This window comes from Etheostoma cragini, chromosome 1, assembly GCF_013103735.1.
Source record: "Etheostoma cragini isolate CJK2018 chromosome 1, CSU_Ecrag_1.0, whole genome shotgun sequence".
Taxonomy (NCBI): Eukaryota; Metazoa; Chordata; class Actinopteri; order Perciformes; family Percidae; genus Etheostoma; species Etheostoma cragini.
Window position 1 is genome coordinate 216,216 of NC_048407.1, and position 12,975 is coordinate 229,190.

At 41.7% G+C, this 12,975-nt stretch overlaps 1 protein-coding gene, 1 long non-coding RNA gene and 1 pseudogene across 2 annotated transcripts in view; 1 reads left to right on the forward strand and 2 right to left on the reverse strand.

The window, feature by feature from the left end:
- Positions 1 to 1,543, reverse strand: part of LOC117945980 — a 12,373-nt gene extending 10,830 nt beyond the window's left edge. Inside the window, exon 1 of the long non-coding RNA XR_004656941.1 lies at positions 1,425 to 1,543. This is a non-coding gene — a long non-coding RNA (uncharacterized LOC117945980). The remainder of the gene's footprint in view (positions 1 to 1,424) is intronic.
- A 206-nt stretch (positions 1,544 to 1,749) lies between these two features.
- Positions 1,750 to 4,605, forward strand: LOC117947885 (annotated as a pseudogene).
- Positions 4,606 to 5,014: 409 nt separating this feature from the next.
- LOC117945934 (mesoderm posterior protein 1-like) lies at positions 5,015 to 5,978 on the reverse strand. Its single transcript, XM_034873684.1, has one exon. It carries the CDS (start codon positions 5,755 to 5,757, stop codon positions 5,023 to 5,025), a length of 735 nt encoding a protein of 244 aa, XP_034729575.1. The 5' UTR covers positions 5,758 to 5,978; the 3' UTR covers positions 5,015 to 5,022.
- Between the last annotated feature and the right edge of the window lie 6,997 nt (positions 5,979 to 12,975).

The following is a 12,975-nucleotide window of genomic DNA, read 5'->3' on the forward strand; positions in this document are numbered from 1 at the left end:
ACTATACTACATATACGATACTGCAACGTTGGGCCACTATTGTGCTTCTCTAACCTCGGTGCATCTCAAAATGTAACTGTAAATAATTAATTGAATGTTTCATAAAATGAACAATAGTCTTTATTTTCCCCAAAAATTAAATACAGTAAGTGGGCCACAGAGAATGAGGGCCAAACATTACTGAGCCTTGGCACAAAGGTTAAAGGATTAGAATTTATGCAAAACAGTGGTTCTCATTCTTTAGAATTTCAGTGGTCTAAGTTGATCCCTCAACATTAATTTAACTTTGGGTCCCTGGTCCCTACACCAGGCAGGGACCCCTGGACCTGTTCACCACAGACCCAAATCTTTTCATCTGTTGCTGACATATGCTCCTGTCTCTTCATGTGGTTCATTATGTTTGGCACATTGTCTGGGTCAGTTCTTATATCATAAGAAGTTAATAATGTAAATGCTAAATGCCCTAATACCTGTTGATACTACAACAATGCAAAGGTTCTTAACCCTACAGTTTTGCACATATCATGCAAGACTTGATTTCTCCATTTTTTTTGGCCAAAACTCTCCAGAAAGTGCCATTTAATGATTTATTTTTCTAAAAAAAATTCTGGGGGGGCATACCCCCAGACCCCCCTAGGGAGAGCCCCATCCCCCACATATAACAAATCCCAATTTAAACCCTGAAGTATAATGATGCTGAAAGAGCCAAAGACATTGCTTTGTACGCGGCAGAATATGGGTTTGCCCCCCCCAAATCTCACTCCAAGGTTTGGGGAAAAGTTGGCAGCTCTGTTTATTGTGCTTTAATGATCAATGGTTAACAGTAGAATAAGTCAATTCTGAGATCCGGTAAAAGGTCACGCCAAGAAATGTTGAAATATATATAAGTATAATAGTTCTTCTGCAGAGATAAACAAAGAGTCAAACTATTACTCATAATTGCTCTTATCAGGCAGTGGATGAAGCAGGCATAAAGCTTCAACTCTGTAGAGACTATCATGAACAGGTGGGTTCTACAGATGGGGTTCCCAGTGGTCACCATCAACACCAAGACTGGAAGAATCACCCAGACTTATTTCTTGTTGGACCCAGACTCTGTTGTGGACACACCCTCATTGTACAAGTAGGAAACATTCTTAATCATTTAATATGCTGAATATATTGTAGCCTATGTTGAGCCACTACCTGCTATCTCTGTATGCTCTGTGTTTATTATACTGTATGTATGGCTGGATGGATGTGGCTCTAGTTGTGAGTGCTTTTTCCCAATTTCATGGATTAAGACGGGTGGAGTGGAACAGCAGTACTGGCTTCTTAACACAAGAAGGTTTATTTCAGGTGTACATTCAGATCATGGCAAAAAGATGAATACAATACAACAAGATATTTATTTTCATTTTAAATTAAAAAAACACAAACATGACTCGCCAATGTTGATAAGAAGGGATTCTACTGAGTCAACTACGACTCTGAAAACTGGGTGTGTCTAAACACCAAGCTGAGCTCCAAACATCAGGTACAGCACTGTATGTACATGTTTATATGGCTGTAATGTTAGTGTTACTAAATGACTATCAAAGCCCCAAACTTTATTCATTTTTCATTTTCAGGATATTCCAGTGATTAACCGAGCTCAAATTATTGACAATGCTTTTAACCTTGCAAGGTAAGGCCATATTTTTGACAAAGCTTTGTTGGTAAACATTGAAAGCGAGCTGATCCACTTTATGTGCCTTAATCAGGGCAAAGATGGTGGACACAACTCTGGCTCTGAGGACTACCAAGTTCCTCAGTAAAGAAGTTGAATACATGCCCTGGGAGACAGCCATATGCAGCTTGAACTATTTCTTTCTGATATTTGACCGCAGTGAAGTGTATAGACCCATGCAGGTAGGTTTTTGTTGTTTCAGGTATCTGGAGTACGGTCTGGACCCAAAAAAGATCCGTAAGCAGGATGCCACATCCACCGTTGTTTCCATAGCTCGTAACCCCATCGGTCAACCCCTGGCATGGACTTTGTCAGAACCACATGGGAACATCTTTTCAATGAGTGAGTTTTCCCTGATGCACACACATAGATAGATAGATAGATAGATAGATACTTTATTCATCCTGAAGGAAATTTGTGTGCTTTATTTATGTGCTGTCAATTGGTAATGTCACAGTTAGAGCTGTAACAATTCCAAATGTTTGCTAACTGTACAATTAATTGTCTCAGAGATAATTGCCATTAACAATATAATTGTCTCTTTAAGTCAAATTTAAAAGTATTTAATTATATAATACTTTTTCAAAATAATATTGTTTAGAAATGAATCCCAGCATACATCTTTCAGTTATGTATGGTTGGATTCCCATGGAGTTTGGCACAGATATCCACAGAGCTCAGAGGATGATCGTTTGTCCTTTGACCAACACTTGGATTTATGACCAAATACCTGCAGAACTGATGTCATTCTCTTCAATCTCTGATCCTCTTTCATAAAGCAAATGCTAACATGCTAAAACATGATAAACATTATAACAGCTAAACACCGGCACAAGCATTGTCAGTGAGCGTATCTATGTCCCCAAGGTCTTATATTTCCCAACTCAATATCCCTTATAAATGACACATTGCGGAGACCTTTCAAAGGGTTTCATGTTTCATGTTTATGTTCTCAGCTATGCTTTCACTCATGTTAAATGTTTACTGTATGTTTCCATTGGACAGTTATGTTTAAATAACTCATCTACAGATTGTAGCCTACTGATGTACTCCTTGGAACCTACCTCCTCAAATTTGCGGACAGATTGTTTTCTGTACTGAAGACATTTACATCTCCACATTGGCTCAATGGATTTTTACTATTAAAACTGTTTTGAGCTATCCTTCTCCCTTTGTTCTTTTGCAATTTGAACTGTAAAGATTGCCCTCTCCAATCTCTTACATTGAGAACCCTGGGAACATAGGGATGACCCCCATTGTCACTGTGAGCATGTTAGCATGCTGATTTTGGGTTGGTTAGACAGCCTGTGGTTGTTTGCAAAATGATCAGAGTGTGTCTTGTTTTTCCCTTTTCTTCAGCTATGGTGGTGGATCAATCTCTGTTGGAGGACTAGTTAATGGAGTTACCCAACGATTCTCCTCTGAGTTTGAGTACAAGCAGGTACAGTTTCTCCGCTAATTGTGTCATTTTCTGGATGACATATTGTTTTACATTGACAATTTGTGAGTAAATTATAATATTTGCAAGGTACTGTGCATCAGGTACAGTACTAGCATGAATGTAATGTTACATGGTGAAGAAATGTTCTTATTGTTCAGTTCTGTGTTTTGTTAATACCTGTTTACGCAGACGTACTTCTTAGTTTTGTACTCTACATGCAGAATTGAACCCCAGTAACCCCGCCCCCCCTCCCTCCAGTTGCTGCAGTTCAAAGAAGGCAACGCAGGGCAGTAAGGCTCGGCTGCCACGTCTCTTGAGCAGGCACTAGAGAGGACCAAGGCCAACATGAACTGGGTGGCCATGAACAAGGATCTGGTGCTTAATGGTTCCAAAGTGAAGCGTCTCCTGTTTGATGTTCTCCACAGTTTTTAAATGTAGACTGTTTTAATCCAGCTGAAATCAAACGTATACCTCTTCTAAATGTGATGGAACTTTTTTAAATGTAAAGCTTTGATTAAGGCATTTTTATGGACAAAGTCTATTTGATACCAAAATCTAGTTTTGCATGTGGACAATGTGTTTTAATACTGAACGTACTGTCAACAATAGAGGAATATTAAGATTTTGACTAAGTGTCACTATACAAAAGTGTGACTTTCTGTGCTCAGCAGGCTGCACCCCCATATGTTTAGCCAGTCTGATGAAATAAAAACCATATGAAGTTGTGACATTTTGTACTTCTGCATTCAAAAAGTACTTTGAATGAGCTTGGATATGTAGCTCTTCTGAAAGAAGCAACCCAAAGAAGGCAGGGAACATTACATGAGACCATCCTGGGGATTTTTACAGTGTTTCAAGTTTATTTGTGTTTCAAGACTAAAAGCACTGCAGGGGAAACAAGTCCCATATAAATGGAAAATGCCTGGCAATACAGCATATGTCCTCAGAGTTTCAGTTATTAAAAATAACCACTCCAGGCATCTCAGCAACAACACAGTGTTGACATAGGAACAGTGTAACAATTCATTGGACAAAGTGAGCCAGCTATCTTTATTGCCATTATTTGCAATATTGAATTAATTGTCATTTAACTGCAGAGAAATGTATTCCAGCAGGAAATGACAATCAGAACTGGGGGTGAAATAAAACCAGTTCATCAGCAGTATTGGCAAAGATTGTGAACTTAATCCAGAGCCAGTTATTTATCATGAGGTTCCTTTCATGATCTCAACCCCCGGCCGTGTTTACACAGGATAAAAAGGTGCCAATTAACTGGTCCTAGTTCAGCTGCCACTTCTCTCAGTGGGGGTCTTTCCTTAAGGACTTTAGAGTGGATGTGCTCCCTTTTTCGCCCTTCCTGCTGACAGCTGCAGTGTTTGTGTAAGGAAGTGGAGGCCAAGCACCAAGTGTGCATGATTACCTTTGTTTAGTTTGTAAAAAAAATATACAGAAATAGTTAACCCACAACAAACCAATTTGAATGAATGCTACTTACTCGAGGGTAATTTTTGATAAATAATGTTTATTCTGTTCACATTGTAAAGGCTTAATAAATATACATTAAATATACATACAAATTCATAAAAACACAGAAAAAGAACATAAATATATTTTGTTCAAAATAACAAAAATGAGAAGTTCAAAGAATGTTCAGTCATTGTTGCAATGAGAATAGTTAGATGGATTGATGGCCATATCTCTCAGCGGTGTCCAGAGAAGGCTGCATTGTGGAGCTGCTGCTGTGGCATCCAGTACTGCTCGCTGGTGGAGAAAACTCCACTTGAAACCTGACCACAGAAAAAAGATTGTGGTTAGGAAGTTATTCAACTGTAGCACAAGATCATTGTAAAGTAAATTGTCTTTAGCTTAAAAGCTATGAAATGTGTGGAATTGTATGACCACGATATGAACGTACCTGATCTGAGTGCTGCAGAGAGGACAGCTGGGCTGGGCTCATGGAGTTACAGTCTGGTTCTTGTGGGCTGTAGCTGGCTGTTGGCTGTTGACCCAGGAACGTGCTCAGGTTTTGGGGCTGCTCCACAAAACCTAAGGTCCTCTGTTCCAGCACTTCCTCGCTGAGACCCAGCTGAGCCGACAGGTAGGAGATGTAACGGATGGTGAGGCGCAGCGTATCGATCTTGGTCAGGGTCTGTCTGGCTGGCGCCATTGAGCGCGGCAGGTACGTCCTGAGGTGTTGCAGGGCCTTGGTTAGATCCCTCATCCTCAGCTTTTCTCTCTCGCTGGCTGTCTGGCGCTTCTTCCCCGGATACCTGGATCTGGATTTCTTTGTGGTGGAGATGATTGGATTGGAGGATCTTGAGCAGGGCAGAGTCTGTGTCTCGTTGGTATGACGAGGCGTTGCAGGGCTTTTAAAGACAATACTGTCCAAAATGTTTTGTTCATTTCCGGCAGCCTGCAGGGAGGTTGGGGAGAAGCAGAAGGAGTCCACAGAAGAGGTGGGAGACAGGCTGCTGCCAGCGCTGAAGTAGCCAGGGTCCAAGGCTGGATCGTAAGCAAGAGGATGATAGGATTTGTCCAGCAGGGACTCGCAGTCAAACAAGAAGGAGTTGTCCTGGAGCTGGAAAGGATAGCAGTAGGGCACCTCCATATCTGCTGCTGTTGTAGTTGTAGTCGGCGCTGTGGTTGGAAGCTCTTCCCTGAGCAGTGAGTGGTCAGTGTCTCGCTGGTAAGGCAGGCAGAGGATAGTGAGAAGGACCAGACAGGCTGCTCCATATATGTGCTGGGAGGTGCGAAGTTGCACCTCCAGCAGCCACCTCTGGTCCTGAGAAGCTCTGGAAGCAACGCTGACACCTAGGCCAGGGGGTCCCATGGGAAACATGCCAGCTCCAGGACAAGGTGTGACCTGGCTGCTCGCACTAGCCTCATAAAGTAGTAGCCAAGTTCACACTACACACTCCTGCAGCCTGGGAACATGACCCTGCCAGGACAGGGCTTGTCCTTAGGTCTGTCTCTGAACCTGAGCAATCTTGCATTAGGAATTTTGAAAAATGTGTCATGGGCTGTGACTGGAAGCTGCCCGATGACTTGTTACAACAAACCATTATCACATGAATGGTGAAGAAGATTTAGCACTGTACAGTTGTCAATGCTGTGTCCCATCATCATCATCATCATCATCAACCATGCACATTAAAATGGACTGTTAAGCCTACATCCTGTCCTCTGCACATTCTTTATGTCCTGAACTGTTGCACATCCCATGACATTTGCATGTGCTGCAGTAATCCATACAGCCTTTTTGTTGTTAATGTTAAATAGTTATAAGTGTTATCGGTTTCTGTGTATAATGTTTGTTTATTTCATGTGAACGTTTAATATGTTGCACCAACAACCATGACAAATTCCTCATAAGTGCTAGTTATTTGGTAATAAATCTCTTTTTCTGAAGTTGTGTAGTTTGCTCGGAGTTAATTTAGCAGTTCTCCATGTCATTAGTGCTGCGCTTTCTTTCTGCCCCGGTGTCCTGTCTTTACGAGGTCAGGCTGCAGAAGTGTGCCGGCCGGGGCAGCTGTGAAGTGTGAGGAGTTTACACCTCGTCCTGTTTGGACAGCAGTCAGCCTCACTGGCATGGGAACCCTGATCCACACTGGAAGAACGTGCACAACCAATAACTACCAACACATTTTACATCGGAGAAATTAGGCCTTATGATGCCTCCAACCTCAGACTTACCTGGTTAAATAACATATCTCATTTTCTAGATTGCTATCATTATAAACAAGCCAGTTTAATTTCTCTATAATATTGGAGAGAAGTGCTTAATACTAAATAAGATTGGTGGCAGAGAAGATTTACATGATAACAAATAAGTGAGGGTGAAGACGAGAGATCATAATTCTTTGTGTAGATGATGACAAGATGCATCATGTTGTCAGTCTTCTATGTATTTTCTTTGCACCTTCATATTACTTTATACTTAGCAGGATTATTTCCCCCTTATGATCAAATCAGTCCTGATTTCATTGATTTGTTGCTATTGAAATTTAGATGTTCCAAACAACAATACAAATTATTCTGTTGATTTTTTTTGCTGCCACGCTGCAATCATTTTAGCATAATCACATAACTTTACTAATGCATAACGATGTGTTTTCCATTCATGCACACAATTCATTTCATTTAGCACAGTATGTTTTATAGTTCAACATAGGATCTTCTGTGATATTTCTATGGATTTGATCATCAGGTGTCTCCTGTGGATCTGCGTCCCAAGCACTGTTCCCACAAACCGCCGCGTCACATTTGACTCCTGCTCTGCAGGACGTGGGAACCCGTCTCACACAGATCTCTGCCACCTCACTCATGCAAGAAAAACACACATCTGATCTAAGAAAAAACATTTCTAAATGACAGTAAAAGTTATTTGGCTAAAGCTGTTTTTTTACTTTGAGTTGGAGCTTGACAGCTGACCCACAGTGACCTTTGACCCCCCTACATCATTACTTTATTGGACATAATAACACGTCACAGCCACTCAGCATTTATATTTCTGTTGTTGTAACTAATCCTTTTTTGTTACATATGTAACTCCTACTGTGCTAATCTGTTTCACGGTGACATACAGTATGGGTCACCTTTTTAATGAGCATATTAAAATTAGGTTCTTCTAATAATGAGTGACGCCCATATGAAATGGCTGACAGCTACTAATTCTAGCACTTTAGAATTGGGTTGTTTAAAGTTTGACAAAGTTTTTACAGGTGGGATCCTTTCAGTTTCATTTCATTTTCTTCTTCTGGTTTCATTTGTGTATGTTTTTTGTGGAAATTCTATTTGTTTCAAATGACAACCTGATTATTACTTTCCATTCCAAACCTTTGGCAGAGTTTCCCCAGCTGTCAGCTTTCTTCTTTCCCTCCCAGGCTGATGATAGCGAGGCTCCGTCTTCTCTTAATCCACATGAAGCTCCGACGGTGTTTACTCACATGTAATGAGAGAATGATCAGCACAGCAGTGCTAACTCTTTCATCCCAAATCCTGTTAGGCCACAGAGTTTATTAGCTTTTCTGTGATGAAAGACTTAAAAGAGTATATTAGGCTTTGCTGCTTGCGTGTTAAATGAACTGCATGTATGTGGCAAACTAAACACTCAGGCCTAATTCTCTTTGCCTGCCATGCAGATCCACACTTCTCCATGAATAATAAAGCCCTCTCTGTTGGCACTAGCAGGTAATTAGGGCTGCAGGTGAGAGAAAAGAGGGGAAAGGCAGGGAGGATCTTATATCTTAGTCTAGACTTAGCGGTGCCAATGACCTCTCTGTGTTTGCAGAGCCCCATTAACAAATATACACTAAATAAACTAGATAACCTGTGGCAGAGGTCGATGTCTCAGACCTGCTCCAGGCCGGGAGAGGAATCTTTCTGCAGGGCTGGCTTTCCATTGGTGATGCTGCTTGTGCCCATCGATGCTACCTTACAGGTAATATTCACTTTGGATTGTAAGATGCTTCTCTACGGCACATATATGCCTGCGACATTTATTGCATGCATCATCTGCTGTAGAGTTATTGTAGTTTCAATTGTTTTTAAAATATTCTGTTATCTCATAGAAACTGGGACATATTTTAAAACATAAAATGTTGCTACATGATATAACGCAATACTTTGGGGTGGCAGTAGCTTAGTCCACAGGGAGTTGGATTGGGACCCGGAGGGTTGCTGGTTCAAGTCCCAATGCAGACCAAAGTATGGACTGTGGATGGGCACTGCTGGAAATTTGAATACAATGATGTTGAATATGTTCTTATTTTTAAAGATTATGATATGCCTTTTTTTTTTTTTAGATCATTAACAGTGACAATGCTGACAGGAAGCATTGGGGGGGGGCTAAGATAGCATGTGCTTTATTGTCCCCGTAGGGAAACTAATTCTGGGCTTTGATCATGGTACTCCACACAGGTCACCGAATGGAATCAATCTGAGCTTCATGGTCAGGACACCCACTATATTTACGTATATAGTACATGTTTGGGGTTTAAATATGTTAGTGTGAAACATCAATGAAGAGTTGTACTTTACAGAAAAGATAGGATGCAGAAGGATAGGTTCAAAATTCTGGCAAAGGTCTGGCAGGTCTCCATGTAAACAATGAAGCAATGGTTTATCAATCGTAATGGTTGTTAAGACAGCCCGTTCCAAATCCCTTTCATTTTAAGTGATAGAATCCCCGGTCCTCCACAGTGCAAAGATTTATGTCTCAGTTCATCTAAAGATAATATAAGGCTTCTGCAGGCTGAGCATTTCAAAATAAAGCGAGTCATCCAAGTTAGTCTTTGTAGTAAGAAAAGTGCAGTAAAAAGTATGTTAACAAAGAGAGGGAAGTTTGTACTGAAAAGACTGTAACTTGGAAAATAACTGTTCAATGTGCCTAACTCAGATGAATAAAGCCTCACATTTGCTTCATGTTGATTTTTGCATGGAAGGAGGGCTGTGGATTTTTGCCCCATATGACTCACATTGATTACAGCAAGCAAGGTTGAGTTGTTATATGGACCCCTAAATATTGTTTTTTTCAGACAGACTTGAAAACTATTTGAACCTACACTCTCCACCAACTCCTGAGGGAAATATCTGCCTCTTTAACTGCTAAATGCCCCACTATGTTCACCATGTGAGTCTCTGTGTCTGTCTGGTATCCAACAGTGGCTTCTCTGAGATGTTTCACTGAAAACGGCTGGCTGCTGCAAGTGAAAATGGCTCTTTGAAGCTCACTACGAAGCTGTGTGCAGCCAGGGGACGCTGGCTTTTGGTGATGCTGCTCTGTCACGCAAGTGACCCATTCTTTCTAACATACGTGGAAAAAATATGATATGCAACATAATAATCTGGATTTGTAGGGTGCCTTCATGGCCAGCAGAGGATGCTCTGTAGCATTGTACCAACAAGGTAGAGTGAACTGAACTGCATCATGGGAGAAAGGCTTTGAATGATGACAAAACATGAGACGTTTTAGAATTTTATTATAAATAATGGTACCAAGACATATAAAAATAGTTGTTAGACATATCAATATTTACATGGAACGTTTCAAAGGACAAAATAAATAAAACGTAGAATAGCATATATTTCAAATAAATTACATGTTTCACAGTGAGGCAGTAAAATAGAGAAGTAGTTTGCATCTGTTGTTGGAGGAGGATGATGGTGCAGCGTTTAACCCCAGTACTCTCTGGGAACCAACGGTATGCAGAAGTCTTTTCCACACATCTGGAATAAACAAATCAACAGGACATTTGATAAGCAGTTTTGCTTGAATGCAAGATGTGTTATTTCTACATATAGAGTGTCGTAACAAAAAGAGGATATGCTGACGTACCTGACAGCAGGGCTGTGTTGCTGGTGGTGACTGCAGGATGGCCTCCATGCTCATGTCTCCCTGAGAAGCTTCATTGTACTGTGTCCTGTACTGATCCACTCCAAAACTACAACTCCCGGAATGCAGCATGGTGTTCTGGCTGTAACACTGGGCTGGGTACAGGCTCTGGTCCAGGCTCTGGTTTTGCAGCTGGGCCTCCTCCTGTCCTCCCATGGCGGCATGCTGGAAGTAGCTGAGGATGTCAGGTGAGGAGGTGCCGCTGGCCGAGGTGTCTCCTTGTTCCCTCTCCTCGCTGAGGCCCAGCTGGGCCGACAGGTACGAGATGTAGCGGATGGTGAGGCGGAGAGTCTCTATCTTTGTCAGGGTCTGTCCGGCTGGGGCCACCGAGGGCGGAAGGTAGGACCTGAGATGATGCATAGCCTTGGTCAGATCCCTCATCCTCAGCTTTTCCTTCTCGCTGGCACTCTCCCTCTGCTTGCTCCGCATCCGGGTGGCTCGGCTCCTTTTCCTGCCGCGTCCAGACGGGGACGATTTGAGGCTCTGGGAATATCCAGTCTTAGCTGCCTTAGGAGTGGACTGTGGCTGCTGGTAGGACGGGGAGAGGCTGGAGTCCACAGACGTGACCGGGGAGAGGGTTTCTGAAGAGGAGATGCTAGACAGGTCCGAGTCGTAGCCCCACTGGTACTGCAGGCCGTAGTTGAGCAGAGGGACCGGGGAGATATCCATGTTGTGTGGAGGGAGTCCGTGGTCTGACTGGAGGGACTGGGAGGCTGGAAGTGCTGCTCAGCTCTGTTGCACTGGTTTATAAGTCCAGACCAGGCCACAGAGGTGTGAAGTGACACCTCTGCAGATTCTCACACACCGTCACTGTCTAAAGCAGAGGCCACTGCCCCTGAACACACACACACACACACACACACACACACACACACACACACATATACATACCCACACACACCCTCACTGGGACCCATGTGTCCCTCTCCTCTATGTCTGGGAAAATTCAGCTACAGGAGTGGACGTGTGAATTTTGACTCCTTTTCAAAAAAAATAAACAGTTTCTGCTTTTTGTGATTTTGTCCCTGCAGCAACCCAGATGCATTTTGCACATGTGTAAGAGACAGGGTTTGTTTTGAATGATCCGTTTTCTCCCACATTCCCTTTTTAACACTATTCAGCAAACTGGACAATGTAATAGAAGTGTGAAAAAGACACGCACTGCAAATATGAAATGTCTATTGTAATGTACCTGGATGTACGTTGTTGACCATCTTTAATGAGCACATTTTGAACTTTTATCATTTTGAATAGAGACCTGTGGGTAACTGTGTGTTATAGTACTACAGTACTGTACAGGCTGTGAGAAAAAATGTAAAATTCATAAAATGAACATTACAACAATAGTCTGATGTTAACAATTATATTCAAAACCACTGTAGATATGTAGAATATCTCTCTCTTTGACAATTTTTGATTTATTTTTTTATCTCTGAAGAGATCAATAGTAATGGATTTGTGCTACCGTCACAGCGCTCAGTGTCTGTTTTATTTCATTTATCAGGAGCCCATTAGCCGACGCAACAGCTCCTTTTCCTGGGGTCCACACGGCTGTATTATTTTTCCATATATTTCTACTGAATTCTGGGCCCTGTGCAAACCAGCAGAGGGTGTGCTTTGCATCTAAGAAATCATCCTCAATGATTGTTAGATTCTTATATTAGGACATGCATAAACAGGCAAAGCAAAGCTCTGAAACAGCTGGTGTTAACACGTACAGTATATCACCCTGCCAGTGTGCCAGGCGTCCGGATGTGTGTCATCATTATGTGAGCAGAGATAATCCTGTCCCCGTTACAGGTTGTAACTCCTCAGCTCCCTCCAACCTTGAACGTGACATCCTCCACTTTATGCCCCACCACTTCTCACTAACATAATCATTTCATCAGACTGTGATCCCTGATCCTTTCTTTATCTTGATCTTGAAGTGAAGCTTCCTCTACTGCTGCTGCTACTACACTGTGTGTCTGTGTGTGTGTGTGTGTGTGTGTGTGTGTGTGTGTGTGTGTGTTTGTGTGTGTGTGTGTGTGTGTGTGCGCGTGCATGCGTGTGTGTGTGCTGCATGTGCTTCTGGATAGGAACCTATATGTCTCACATGGCTAAAATGTAATTTTCCACCATACTCTATTAAGTGCAACCTGCACAATTGGTTTATTTACATTTTAGCATATTATTTAAGCAGTTGCACATTTTGTTTCCCCATCCTGTATATCTTCAAATATTTGTTCTTATATTTTAATACTGTTATTATTATTATTATTATTATTTCCTGTATATTGTATGTATGAATGTTGTATCCTAGTATCTCATTTATATTTATATTCTGTGTTGTGTGACTGATGTATGTTTGCTGCTGTAACACCGTAATTTTGTAATTTAATTGTTGGGATCAATAAATATCTATCTATCTATCTATCTATCTATCTATCTATC

Bases quoted from the DNA above. Each gene is read 5' to 3' on its own strand.
- LOC117945934 (XM_034873684.1), bottom strand. From the start codon at position 5,757: ATGGAGGTGCCCTACTGCTATCCTTTCCAGCTCCAGGACAACTCCTTC.